This window comes from Acartia tonsa, chromosome 6, assembly GCF_053477335.1.
Source record: "Acartia tonsa isolate MP-2025a chromosome 6, ASM5347733v1, whole genome shotgun sequence".
NCBI classification, from domain to species: domain Eukaryota; kingdom Metazoa; phylum Arthropoda; class Copepoda; order Calanoida; family Acartiidae; genus Acartia; species Acartia tonsa.
Window position 1 is genome coordinate 28893015 of NC_137265.1, and position 15596 is coordinate 28908610.

The following is a 15596-nucleotide window of genomic DNA, read 5'->3' on the forward strand; positions in this document are numbered from 1 at the left end:
AAAATCGTATCGGCGTTGAAGATATCTTCACCAAGAGAAGGGAAAGTAGAATCTTACATTTCAAAAATCGTATCGGCGTTAAAGATATCTTCACCAAGAGAGGGGAAAGTGGAAAGGTAGATTACAGTTTTAGAGGGTTCAAACCATAATCATAGATTATATTTCTGCTTCTATAAAAATGGATTCAACTCCCTAACTGGAGATTGAACATTCTTGTCCGTAATTTTGAATTTGTTTTGTTTACAATTTAGGAGCAGACGGATGTGGTATTTAATTTAGGAAATTTTTTCTCTAGTAATTTTTTCCCTGATTTTTAGAGCTCTTAAAGAGTGACTTACCGTATGACAGTAAACTTTTTGGTAGCGAAGCTGTTCGATAATTTACTTGGGTCGAGGCTAGCCTGTAATTTATGTATCTCCACTACAATTTAGATCTACTATCACACTACTCTTGAAACTATTATTACTTACTTCATTACAATTATATAAATCCATTTAAATTACCCACCCCAAGGGCGTCCAAGCTTTTTATTTAGGCCGGGGTGGGGTAATCTTTATATCATATAGGCAAGGACGTCAAATTTTTTTTGTGGGGGGGGGGGGGGGGTAACAGGGCCTTCCAAGCTTTTTTTTTGAGGGGGTGGGTAAAATTTTTCTAAAGGGTAGGGGGTAATTTTTTTTTGGGGGGGGGGTTAAATGACGCGCGAAGCGCGCCGCGAATTCTCCCCCCCCCCAAAAAAAAAAAAAAAATTACCCCGGGGGTAAAATTTGCTTGGGGGGGGGGGGTGAGCTCTCTTCAGGGAATATACCTACTGGTCCTGAGATGGTTTTAAGCTATTTTCTTGGGGCGTGGGACACCCCTAATCCCCCCTCCAATTTTTTCATACAGTAGGAGGAAAGAGGACAGGGGAGAACTTTATTTCAGCCCGCTAGAGAGTTCACTTTATCATAGAACATGAAAATCTCTTGTAAGATCCAAGTAATAATCAATCTATTCATGAGAAACAGTTGAATACAAAAATACCCAGAAATTTCTACAGATTTCTAATTTCAAAGTTAATATAGTTTTTTTTTCTTGATCAAATTGCGTCTTTGTAAAGAGGGTATGTCCATTCGGCCATTTTAATATATATTTTAACAAATTCCTCTAATTTAATCAATCTGTCTAACGCAAATGGCACATTTTGTGATGTACCTAAAAATATTATTTGTATTACTTATGTTGACAGCTTCTAGTTTTAGCTTGAACAAAGGCAAAACTTCCCTGAAATATTGCAATAAGATATGAAATGAAATCACTGCATTTCTACTGACAATAAACAAAATTGTACGCACATGATAGAAGATTAAAGCAGCTATATTTGAAACAATGTCGTATTAAAAAATTATATTTGTGAAAAATAAATACATTTTTAAATGCGAAGCTACTCTTAAAGCCTCATCGTACAGGTTCGTCCATTTATTTTCTTACTTTTGGGCGTTGTTGTCCTTGTCTTTCATTTTTTTTTTCTCTCTTAACTGTTTTTATTTTTCTCTACTCTACAAGAATGATATGTAGTATGTATTGTACATTGTACATACGTTTTTACATACGCGTAGAAAAGTTAATCTAAAATTCGAAATGTCCATCCACCCGTATGTATTTAAGAAACTGTTAGGTAGAAACGTGATTTTCTCACTTGCTATTCAATATAGATGGATTAATATTTTGGTTTACTCGGTTCTATTCCTTGTTTTATTGGATTACCTATATCTTACTTTGTCCGTCATCGTGTCCGAAATGCTCTAGAGGACATCAAATTTCTAAAGGTAAAATATGTTTTTCTCTTTTGCTTCTAGGTAGAAGATAGAAGGCTTATTGTTTTTGATAAAATATTTTTGGACAAATGCACATCCACTCTATTAATCAAAATGTCCGTTTGTCTTTCATACATTTTGCTTAGCTGTTATTAAAGAAAAACTTCCGAAAGTTTGATCAAGATTTTTAGGACCAATGGAAGCATTATTAATTACCCTGTCCACCTGTCTGTCTGTTTAGCAGCTTAATTTCTTGGCTGTTCTTATTTTTACATTAAGGAGCTTCGCTACTTATGGTTGATATCATCCAGGCTTCCTCTTTTTCCATCTAAAATATTCCAGCTTTATATGCAGCGCCACTGTTGGATATAATTGTTATAAAAATTCATTATCTTCTTTTTTAGAATTATTTTGTTATAAGCTTTATAATTATTATACATAATTGTTCTTTTTTAGAATTATTTTGTTGTATAAGCTATATAATTATTATACAATATACATAATTGTTCTTGTTAATTGCGTTATAGATTAATGCGCTTATTAATTTACATACTTCCAAATAACACTTTTACTGTGTTCATAACAATTTATTGTAAACATACTTTGCCCACTTATAAAAAGTGAAATTTTAGTGACTTGCATAAAATGTATATATTTTTTATCATTTTATTAGTACATAGAAAGTTTGAAGTGAAATAGGTGAAAGAGAGAAAAAATACATATATTTAAGATAGGCATACCTAATACCTATATTACATTTGTTGAAAGATTTTAAAAATTTATTATTATGTTAAAGTGCTTAATCTAATATTGATGTAAAGTTATACAAAATGTGTACAATTACAGCTGAACTTATTATATCCATTTGGGGTATTTCGTGACAACGCCTCTTAAGGGGCGTTTCGTTTTTACAGTAACTTTTTTCCTATTTCAAGCCCCTGTGGGGGGCTCTAACCATTAGTGGGCTAATTGCCTAACCCTGCGGGGCAATTAACTAACCTAACTTAATCTAACCCAACCTAAAATACCTAAAAGCTACTGTGCAAAAATGACGAAACGCCCCTTACGAGGCGTTGTCACGAAAGAGATTCTACCCCTTATTTGTTTCTAATTTACAGGGAAGCTTCATACAGTCAAACCCTAGCGAATTAAATTCATCACTTAGTTTATCTGTCCGTCTGTGATTAATCTGCAGTCAAATTCAAGATAGACGGCTGAATTTTAATGTGTAGACTCATATTATCAATATATAGTCCGTCCCGTCGACTGTCGGTCGAGCTCTAAAAGACATTGTAATCTTGTAAATGTAATTTACTTGACTGTTAGTTAGTCCATCTGTAATGCTCTTGAGGACATCAAACTTTTATTGACCGTTAAGAAATAAAAGATAGATGGACAAATTTAGCTGTGAAGATTCTACCTACCAATGAACATCTACAATTTTGTCTGTTAAGTTGGTTGTTTTATAAGTAATTTATTTTAAATTTTTAAGCATAACCAGAGGCATAACTAGTGTTAATATATGTAGGTAGAATATACATGTATTTTGCATTATAAGCCATGAACTTTTATAGGGCCAAAAGAGTATCACAACTTATCATGCATTATTTTTTAATAGAATAAGATTATTGTTGGACTATAGAGGAGCTCCTCTCTTTGTATTTTAGAATAGGATTTAAAACCAGAAATACTTGAACACTGCCAACTTTTGAAAGTATCATGACAAAGCAAGAAATATTTAGGTTGTAGGACTCAAAATCTAAGTATAAAAATAACCATACAAAAATGTAGAAAAAGGACCTTTTCTAATAGTCTAATAAATCATATTTTAAATCAAATTTTAAGATTCTGGCAAATTCATAGTACAGATATTTTCAGTTCATGTTTTTAAGTCCTTTAAATGTGAGAAATGAGTTAAAAAATAAAAGTTTATTGGGTTTTTATGCTAATTCTTTAATATATCACATATTTTAAACCTCGAAAGATACTGAGCTCTATTTCTCCAAATATGATTACTTTATCACCCTTTTTACCATGAAAAGCAAGCAAAATAGAACAAAACTTTATAAATCCTTCTTTTCAACCTTAATAAAATATGTCTATATCACCTTTAAAATATTCAAATAAATGTCAGTTTCTTGCTAAAAAATATCCCTTAATTTATTTGTGTTAAGTTTAATCGCACCTAAACTATAAAGTGAAACATTAAAGTAGTAAGCTTTTTGGCTAACTAGCGGAAGATCTCATTTACTTGAAAAATAAGATTTAGATAATTAAGAAATTGTAGCTTTTTAACTGCGAGTTTTTTAATTAATAAGTTTTTGCCTAAAATTTAAGATTAATAGGGGATAGTTAATTGAAAGGTTTTTTTTTATTTCTAGAAAGTAGAATGTTCATTGGATCTTAGTGAGAATTTCTGAGCCTTCAGATTTGGGATTTTATGACGCAATTTCATTACAGAGAAAAATTGTCGTCAATTTATGTTACTAACATAGACATCATGCATTGGGTCAGTTCGTTCAACCAGTGAAAGCACCGTTAAAATAGATAGGTTCATAATTGAGTGTACATATGCTATAATGTTCTATTCTTTTAGCCACTAATGCTACCTATCTAATTTCAGAATATTAAAATTCTAAAAATGAACATACCAATTTTAAATAAACGAAGAATAAATCATTTGTTATTATCCATTTTAACACTTACTATAATGATCACCATATCAATTGATAACAAATATTTTAGTTATGATAAAGGTTATCCATATTTTAAAGTAACATGATCTGTTTATGTCTGTCTGTGTGTATGTACTAAAGGACCTCGCAAACTGCTGAACCGATATGGTTTTCCTTTGCAATGTACCTTCTCATAGGTCCTTCGAAGGTTTATAACTAATTTTTGGGATGGTACCACCACCCTCCCAAGATAAATTGCCATTACAAAAACAACCCTCTAAAAATTTTTTTGGAATACTGATTTAGGACAACAAAGTACAGTGTTATAAGCGAATCATCTCTATAATATTAATGAAGTCCTAAAAATGTAAGTATGTCCGGTATTTAAGCAGTTTTTCATCATATTTACTTACAATTTTGTTTCGTTCGACTTTTATACATTTATATTCTGATCATTCAGTTCTGACACTATACAAGCGTTAATGTTCGTTTGTCCTAACGTTTCAGAGCTTCGCTTTTATGGATGTTGTCATCCTTGTTATAATTTAATTCATATTAATCTTTAAATAGTAATGTGCACTACTAGGACGACAACATCTTTATGTAGCAGGAAATAATTTGGTAGCAGACGAATATGGTCATTGAAAAATGAAGGGAGGAAATTATCTGTATATACATCAATACTATAGATTTTTTGTATTGTTGTAAAAAATCAGCGGTCTTCTTAAATAGCAGCCGAGTAAATCACATTTTCCCCAAAGTATTACGTGCTGACTACCTGACGGACAGACAAAGTGAATTAGAATCAATATTATTTGACTATTAATACCTTATTTTATTTTAGTGTTGAATAATTACAAAGAATTAAAAGAAGAGATAGGAAAATTAAATGTTGATTGTAGCTTAGTACAAAATTTAAAGCAGGTATTACGAATATTTCTATATAGTGAACCTTTTCTACAATTTGGGTTTCCGTCCGTCTATCACAACTAGCTCTTAACGTTAATTTGCCACGTCTTTTTTGAACGATTAGATTTTATGCACCAAATTTTCGCATTAATTTTATTTTTGCCAGGGTAATTTCGAACTAGGTGTAGTATTCTAAATACAAACTAAAGTAACAGGATGTCTATCTGTCTGTATATACGATAAAAACGTGCAAGCACCTTCACCGCTCAAATAAGTTTGTACCGGTCAGGTTATGGCAAGTGAGTGTTCCCATTAGAGAAATAGCTCCTCACCCCCCCCCCCCCCCAACAAAAAGGAAGTCCTCAATTTAGATTTTAGAAGCGAAGCTACTCTGTAATTCATTGTATGTTTGTCCGTCACTTCGTATCGCTATGGGAGAAATGGGATTTACTCAGCTGCCTTTTTAGCTAGACCACTGATTTTTCTTCGTCAACATTCTCAACATTATAGGGCAATTTAAGTATAAAATATTCAAAGTAGTCCGACTGTTTTAAAACAGCTTTTTAGCTATTAAATATTGCCATAAAATGCATCTTGTATTTAAATATTCTTTTACAAGAGTTGAAAAACTAAATACAAATCATAAAATTAATTTTGATATCATTTTGAGCTGTCTATAAAATGATGCTGTAAATATCTTACTTTGATTATTTTTCTAGAATCCACAAAGAGACAAAATCTTAAATGAAATGGATGAACAGGTTGGAAACGCATGGCATGAAATTCAAGTTTTTGAAATTTGGATACCCTTACATCAATTATTTTGATTATTCATCTGAATAAACCTTTTCTATAGTTTAATTAAAGAGAACAGAGAATGAAGGGATATGAATAAATTAAGTCGATTAGAAGAAATTTATGACTAGTTTACCAGAATCCTGATCCTTTATCCCTCATTTTTGTCTGTAGTTAAAGATCTCGCTAACCGCTGAACTAATATGGTTCTCCTTTACAGTAAATCTTCTTATAAGTCCTGGGAACGTTTTTAACAATATAGTGGAATGTTATCTACACCATCCCAATTAAAATTACCCAGCCCCCCCCCCCAAAAAAAAAGTTTGTTTTTTACTTTTGTTTTAGAACTTAAAAATGAAAATCGATGAGGAGGGCAACTTCCCCCTCATCTTATTCTCAAGTGCCCCTATAGGCTTTTATGAGCGTAGCCGCCAGTCTAATGATAAAATAGTTAAAAATTTATGTTTTATCTCAATAATTATTAAATTTAACTGGATGAAAGTTTGAGACAAAATAGTTGTTTTCTTCTACTGCGCTAATTTCAAATACAGATCAATGAAAGTATTGTCTAGCCATTTAAATGATTTTACTGAAAACACTTAATTACTTACAAAGAATCCAGAAGGAGATACAAAATTTTTATATTTAAGATAAATTTGGGATTTGAAGACGAAACAGGATCAAGTTATGTTGTCATTCAAAGGTAAACAGAGATACCCAGAGAGAGAGTCCCCAAAGTTTTATGATAACATTTTCTCATGCGTTTGCTGAACAACTTTGGGGGCTTTAATGAATTTGATTGGTTGGTTTATTAAATTGAGTGTTTAAACCACTAATTGTAATCTACAGAAGGGATAATTTCGTGTACATTCGGGATGTACATCAATTTTTCGGTCATTGTCTTATTCCTTTAGATCCCTGATTAGTATCCCATATATCAGGGATGTCCAATGAGGGGGGGGGGGAGTAAAAGGGTGATTACCCACCCCTAAAAATTTTATCCCCCCCCCCTCCCAAAGTAAAAAAGCTTGGACGTCCTTGCTTCTATGATATAAAGATCCCCCCCCCCCAAAAAAAAATTTATTTTAATTTCCCCCCCCCCCAAAAAAAAAATAAAAAAGCTTGGAGGAGGGAGCTTGTAAACCTTCCCTATGAGAAGCTACAATGTAAAGAACCATATTGGTTCAGCTGTTAGCGAGATTTTTTGGTACACATACACTTTACTATAAGGATTATAAACTTTTTCTGTGCCTCAGTCTTGGGACGAAGCAAGCTAAGTAAATTTTCAAACGGTTTGGTGTATAAAATGAAATCTATCATTAATTTTGTTGTTATCTTATTATTTTAGGCCTTTATTCAATTGTTTAGAAGCTACCGATCCTTATTTAACAAGTAAGTTTTATTTGTAGTCCAAAGTAGAAATATTTCTGTTCGTCCGTTTGTCCTATAAGCACGCTGGGGGCAAATAAGATAAACAGAGAAAGTAAAATAAACAAGGATGACAACATCCATAAAAGTGAAGCTCTGAAACGGTAGGACAAACGAACATTAACTCTTGTAGAGTGTCAGAACTGAATATGCTAAATAAAAATATAAAAGTTTTGACAAAATTATACGTAAATTTGTAAAATACAGAATATTGTTTAAAGATATACTTACATTTTTAGGACTTGATTATAGAGATGCTTCGCTTATAATATCCTACCTTTTTGTAATAGGAATCAATAATAAAAAAATCAGATCAACCGGATTGTTATATTACATAAAAATTTGTTGTTAAAAAGTTAAAAATCAACATGTTTAAAATGAACGTACGGACATTTTGGTAACGATTATAGAGTTGCTATGCTTTCTAAATCATACCTAACTACTACAGGAATCATTATACAAGGTCTGAAATCGATAGGACTATTCTAACATGCCTAAATTAACCAAAAAAGCTAACCGTAACGGACGGACTGACCCTAATTATAGAAAAGCTTTGCAAGAATCCTATTTTATATATATTTTAGAAGCTATAAGAAGAGAATTATTACATGAACCAGTGAAACCAAAAACTAGAAGTAAAAACAGTACAAGTAAGTTTTATTTGAATAAAGTTATTTTATAATTTTTTTGATAAATTAATTAAGGAATAGTTATTTGTCGCATCGTATTATAAACATCTTTCCGCGGATATAGAATGTACAATAATAAGATTAAAACCAGTTTTTTTAGCCGCTGCCTTTGGCACCTCGGGGCTAAAAAAACTGGTTTTAATCTTATGATTGTACATTTTTATATTTGTAGAAAGCTGGATATAATACGATGCTAGACATAGTTTTTTCGTATGGATGAGAACCGGTTCCTATCCACCGGATTCGAATGAATACGAGAAATACGTTTCTGAATATTTATTTACTAGTTTAGAAATATTTTATTTCAGTTCTTTTTAAAAATCGCCAAGAAATGGACGTTATTGAGATGGTATATGACTTGAATCTATATGTAAGAATTTTTATTTTATTTTTTTTATTAGAATTGATATATGTATAATGTATATATGTTTTAAATCTTTCATCGTACAGTTCTATTATATCAATCTATATATTATCTATTTATCTAACAATCATTTAATCAACCTATCAATAAATCTGACAATAATTCTATCAATCAATCTACAATTGATGTATCAATCTATCATGTTTCAATCTCATGTATCATTCTATAAATGTATCAATCTTTCAATACACCAATCAATCTATCAATTAATCTAAAAACAATACTATAAATCAATATAACGATATATCTAACAACAAATCTACAATTGATATATTAATCTAACATTGCATTAATTTGTAAATGTATCAATTAATCTATTATCTTATTAATCATTCAATCAATCAATCTATCAATCTATCAATGATTCAATCTACGTATATTAATCTATGTATCTATAAATCAGCACATCAATCAATAAATCAATTAGCATATCAATCAAAAAATATATTAATTAGTCAGTCAATCAATCTATCTATCATTCATCAATTAATGAATCTATCTATAATTATAAATTATGTATTCAGGGTGGATTCTTTATAGAAGCAGGAGCAGGTGACTGTTCTTCCTCTATAACACAAACTCTGGAGGATAATTTCCAGTGGTCAGGTAAGAGTAGAGAAGCTACCTACATAGGTGTATATTCTGCACAAGATTCATTTTTCCCCCCTCCCATATATTTTTCTACTTTTTTTCAGCACTCTTTATTTTTTCATTTCATTTTACCCCCTCCCCCCCTCCCATTATATAAATAAAAAAATTTTCTCCTCATTTATAAATGACTAGTGGCTTCGCCCCTAGCCTCTTGGGGCTTTGCCCCAAGATATTAAAAAAAAATTAAAAATTGAAAAAAAGTACTACTGGTGCTGGCCGTAGTTTAATGTTCCCCAGAAACATTTTTTTTTAGAGGGAGGGGGGGGGTGAAATTTTCATTTTTGGAGGGGATGGGGGTGTCCAACCCCCCAAGAAAATAGCTTAAAACCACCACAGGACCAATAGGTATATACCCTAAAGAGTAGAATCTGATCGGTTCAGTGGTTACCGAGATCTTAAGGGACAGACGGACGGACAGACAGACGGACGGACAGACAGACAGACGGACGGACGGACGGACAGACAGACAGACAGACAGACAGTCAGACATCATTCTACTTTGTATAATAGATAATGAGTGTAAATCATATATTGATACCTAATACAGCTTAATATTGTGCATCCTATTATATAAAGTAGAAAGCTTTTTTGTCTGTCGCGAAGAATCTCGATAACCGCTAAATCTGCAGAGGGACAAACAGAAACAAACACATATAAAATAGTTTTGCAAATACATATTTAATTCTGAGCTGATTTAAAATTCTAATTTAAGGATTGTTGGTTGAAGCTGTACCAGAATTTTACAAGAAATGTTTAAAGGTAAATCCCCTAAAAGGATAACTATGGTTAAGCAATCCCTTTTGCTTAACACGTAGTGCATCCGCTCATTGTCGGAAAGGCGTCTCAAAACATAAGACTTTAATAATTATTTCTACTGCTTCTATGTCAAGTGCGTAACATAAATAGTTTAAGTAGGGGGATTGCCATTGCATGTACCAAAACAGGCGCAACTTATTACCATGCACAGTTAGGACTTCTAGTCAAGGGTCTTGCAATGAAAAGGTTGGTTGTCTGTTGGGTTACTCAATGCCCATTGGGCGCATCAGCGCGTTACACCGCACCTTAATTACGATAGGCATGTTCAAGGTGACGTTGAGGGGATTATTTCTTCTCCCCTACAGTTATCCATTCTCGATGTAACTAAAGTAAAAACCATAATTATTTTTTACATATTTTATATTTTAGAAAGAGCGAAATGTTTGGATGGCAAATACCTGTTTGGCCACTCAAAATAAACCTCACTACTCCCATTTTAATCTGATGAGGTAACTCAGATAGAGGAGTTGCAATTTGCATTAAAGTATTCTCGCAAGGGAAGCATCACAGATAGTCAGTCCTTTGATTGCACGATCTTTGTCTAGAAACTTTTTTACTCAGCATCAAAAAAGGTTCTTTCGACTGCAGTCATTATAGATATTATCAACAAAAATACAAAAATCTTAAAAATGTTATTCTTATGATAAAGTAATCCTTATACTAAAGTAACAGGATGTTTGTGTGTTTGTGTGTCTGTGTGTTTGTACCGAAGGATCTTGCTAACCGCTGAACCGATCGGGTTCTTCTTAACAGGGTAGATTCTCATGGGTCCCGGGAAGGTTTTAACTATTTTGGAGGAGGGTACCATCACCCTCCCAAGAGAAATGACAAAAAGATCGAAATTTTTAAAAATATAATGGAGACTTCAACGTAACATAAAGAGGTGTCGTAACATAAAGAATTATCGTAGAGACTTTAACAAACAAAATCATTTAAAGTGCCACTAGAGGCCTCTAGGGGCGTAGCCGCTAGTCTTGTAAAAAGTAACAGGATGTTTATCTGTCTATTTGTGTACCGAAGATTCTCGCTAACCACTGAACCAATTTAGTTCTCCTTTAAAATGAAGCTTCTCAATCTCATAGGTCCAGGGAAGGAATGCTTATTTAGGGGGAGGGAACCACCGCCCTTCCAAGAAAAATCAACCATAGGAAAATTATCCTATCTCAATTTTTTAAAAAAAATTCTTATTAAAATTGGAGGGTTCCTATTGCTTCAAGTTCCTATAGAGAGCTAGTTTTATATATAATATTTTTTTAGTTCAGGTTCATTCAGTCTACCATCAAATCCAAAAATTCATGTCAAGTGAGTACAATTAATTATATTAAAAGGTAGTAAGGTTTTTTTTGTCCTAAGCTTAGGATCTCAATAACTATTGAACTGATTTAGGGAAGGCTATTGCAATGCACATCAGACACTGCTCCTTCCCCCCCCCCCCCAAAAAAAAAAAAAAATATCGCATGAGGGGGGAGGGGGGGGGGGTCCACCTCTTAGGGTAAAGCCACAGGGAGTTTAAATTGAAATTGAATTTAGTTTATTTTTAAGTTTAGAAAAGTCTACAAAAAATAATTTAATAATCATAAAAAATGTAGGGCGATGCAAGGTTTTAGTGGAGATGAATATGGCGATAGATCTATAGAGGTAATAAAAATACAGAAAATATTTCCAATACTATGTACATTCTACAAGATAGACATAATATATATAGATGATACATCTGACTTAATAAAATTCGTCAACTTTAAAAAGGGATTTCCCAAGCAGACAATCACTTTTGTTTATTTTTTGTATTCCAGTAATGAACGACGAAATTTTTCATAGCTAACTTATTAATATAGGTTTTGTCATTTGTTTCCCACTATACTAGGAAATAAATGGAAAAGTAGGTTGCGGGTAAAATCCGTAAAAGTTTGTGTTTTAAGGCTTAAAAATAGTAGTAGAACGATAATATTCACAAAATATGTGTATTTCTCCAGACAACAAATAAAAAAAAAGTTAACATAAATTTTTATCGTTCTACTATATGTATGTATACTGTTTTTAACTTAAAACACACAACCTTTACGGATTTTACCCGCAACCTACTTTTCCCTTTTTACACAATGTAAATTACCCAAGAAAAGATTTATCTAATGAAATTCGACTATTTAAAGCTTAACGGAATTTAAAAATATGTCCTTTCCTAAATTCCTACCCAAATCTGTACATAATTTCAACCAATACTATGGCCGGGTTGTGGCATAATTATTATCCTATTGGCTGATTTAGAGAGTGTGTTTCTAGATTATCTCTCTTCTCTATAGTTATCTATCTATTTAGTTACAATGTTTACCGATAATGAGCCTACTATTCTCCCTGGGAAATCCAACAGTCAATCTTTTTGTCCTTGATATAGAGGGATTCGAACTCGCGGTTCTCAGGACCATCAATTTCAAGAAAATCGATGTAGAGGTAAATATTTCAGTTAACAGAAAATTTCATAATTATGAATTAGATTATGAGCAAAACTGTTCAATAATGCAGCGTGTTTTTATTGTCTGTTAAGATCTAGCAGCCAATAAAAAGATGAAGTTATCTATTTTAGAAATGCTTCACATAGGTTCCATGATGGTTCTAGGCTATTTTACCAACTTCCTGTCAAATTCAGAGCCCCTCGATCAAATGGCGCAACTAATAGTCTTATCAATAAGTCTCCGTTTCAATTAAATATTTTTTCATTTCAGGTGTTTTCTATAGAGACAGATTTAGCTGGAAAATTTCAGAAAGGTAAGATTTTTTTATTTATTTATTTTTTTTATATAAAAAAGTAGTTTGATGTATGTAAGTATGTTTGCTTGTTTGTATTTTAGATCATATTTTGCTGCTGTAATCTATAATACAAAGTAGTGCGATGTTTGTCTGTCTGTCTGAAGCTTAAGATCTCATTAACCACTGAACCGATTGGGCTCTACTCTTCAGGGAATATACCTTCCGGTTCTGGGATGGTTTTAAACTATTTTCTTGGGGGGTGGGACATTCCCCCCCCCCCAAAAAAAAATGAAAAATACCCCCCACCCAAAAAGTTTAAACTAAAATTTAAAAAGGAAGTAGACAACCCCCCTCCAAAAAAAAAAAATTTCCTCCCCACCCAAAAAATATTTTTTAAAAATGTAAAATATGAAAAATTAGGTTGATCAAACCTCTAGGAGTGAAGCCCCTAGAGGCTAGAGGCGAAGCCGCTTGTATCAATAAATTGGTTGCTTCAAACTAGCAGTGTCCTAACTTTTAAACCAATAACTTTAATGTAATACGGAGGGAGGGCACATTGGACTGTTTATCACACTGGTCCCCAGAGTTTTTATAATAACGATTTCTTATTTGTTGGCTTAGCAAATTTGGGGACTTAATTTAGTTTTGATTATTTGGTTCATCAAACTGAGTATCCAAACGTTTCAGCCACAAATTATAATCTACAAGGGGTAATTTTGTGTTTCATCGTCATCATTAGGGATGTACATTGTACATCAATTTATCAGTCATTGTCTTATCCCTTTAGATCCCTGGTAATGTACAGTAGATATAATTTTATTTATCATTGTTGTATTATTATTTTATCGTCCATTTTCCTATCTCTTAGGTTTCCTGGAATCCTGTTATTGTTTTTCTTTATTGTTAATTAAGGACTGCCAAACTTTTTTATTTGGAGGGGATAAAAAATTGAAGAAAAATTTTTTATGGTAGGGGGGGGGTAATCTTTATATCATAGAGGCAAGGACGTCCAAGCTTTTTTTATCTGAGGGGGAGGGGGGTTATAATCACCCCTTTCCCTGTTGTTAATGATCTATTTTTTTCTTTAGATTCCTCCCGCCAAGCTATCATTGACATCATGGTAGAGAATGGCTATACAAGATTTGATCACAGAAATGATTTCAATATTCTTACAAACTCTTCACAAAATGATCTCTTTGTCAGGAATGATATTGTTGTCAAATATAATGTTAAGCAGCTGTAGTAATAAATGTTTAACAAGTATTTCTGTTTTATTTTTAGCATTGAAGCTACTCTATAAGTGTTGTTTTAGCAAGCAGAGCGTAAGCAGCAAACAGGACGGACGGGCGTTACTAAGTTTAAACTGTAGAGAAGCTTCGCTTCAATCCCCAATAACACAGAGGTTGTTTATGTGGTAAGCCGAAGCGTTTCAGCTTACCGTTGCGAGTTCGAATCCAACGAGCCCCTAGCCTTGGAGAATTCTACCAATAACAAACTAGCAGGATTTACTCATACAAAATTATATTTAAAACTGAATACATTTACAATGGGTGATTACTATATATACAAAAATAGATGATAACAATAAGTTAGGTTTGAAGGGGGTGTGGGGAGACAAGGGCGTAGCCCGCGGTGGTAGGCATCTGTGGGGTAAGCTGCAGTAAAGGGGAAGGTAACCACCTCCCGGTAGGATAGTTGCCTGAGGGGCGCGGGGTTGCTAAGTGGCCGTGCCCCTCCCCCATTTAGCCAGTCCAATCTGACCGCTGCCGGTGGGGTCATCAGCGGTCATGAGGTGAATGGTGATAATAGGATTAGTGCAGAAGGCTTGACTTGATAAGCCACTGCGTAGCAACTCTGTAAAATGCCCGTCCGTATGCTGCCGTCTTACCACATTTACACAAGTTTATTTATACACACTGATTTAAATATTTACAGAATTAGGATGGGTTAAATAGGATAACAATTAATTCCTTCCCTTTTTATATTTTGACGAAGGAATTGCAAATACAAAAATAGAATTACATTTAATAGTAATGTCTAATGATTTATTTAAACAGAATATAAAAGGAAATTATTATTATAGGGCACATAGCTACTCTTCAAGTTAGCCTGTCCGCTACAATGTGACTGTAAAATTAAATCTTCACACCTATCTTATAGTGTATGACCGTGAAATCCTGCATTTTCTCTGCGTACCCATCACATACTAGTAATTACGTAATTGCGTCATATGTAGTAACGAAATACAAATTGGATTCTTGGAAGTAGATTTTTTGATAAAGCATATTATTATAAAATACCAGGTCAGGTAAAATTAACTATATAGCCTAATAAAAAGACACTTCAGATTATTAAGACCTATATAAAATGCTCAGCAGGGAAATCCAAAGAAGTGTTAGAAATGACAAAAAAGAACACTTAAAAACTTTGCTATGCAAGCAGAAAAAGCTACTAATCAAAATAGAATGAAAGCTATCTATGAGATTCCACCCTCTGAAGCACTTGCCATTGACTATTACCAAGCGTCAAATCTATTGATTCAAAGTGTGAAAAATAACAAGGCCGCTGATGAGGTCATAAAAGCAGATTATTTGCGAGAAATCTATAATACAAAGTAGAACGATGTCTGTTTGTTTGTTTGTTTATCTGTCTGTCTGTTTGTCTGTCT

The 15596-nt window shown here is 32.9% G+C and overlaps 1 protein-coding gene across 1 annotated transcript; it reads left to right on the forward strand.

Annotated features, from left to right (window-relative positions):
- The first annotated feature begins 4423 nt into the window (after positions 1 to 4423).
- On the forward strand, positions 4424 to 14191 carry LOC145323333 (uncharacterized). The gene is made up of 15 exons (XM_080165759.1): positions 4424 to 4552; positions 5316 to 5395; positions 6100 to 6141; positions 6826 to 6878; positions 7524 to 7567; positions 8188 to 8253; positions 8601 to 8662; positions 9241 to 9322; positions 10080 to 10126; positions 10553 to 10632; positions 11441 to 11485; positions 11773 to 11821; positions 12500 to 12631; positions 12904 to 12946; positions 14017 to 14191. Exons 1-15 carry the CDS (start codon positions 4438 to 4440, stop codon positions 14169 to 14171), a joined length of 1095 nt encoding a protein of 364 aa, XP_080021885.1. The 5' UTR covers positions 4424 to 4437; the 3' UTR covers positions 14172 to 14191.
- Positions 14192 to 15596: the final 1405 nt, after the last annotated feature.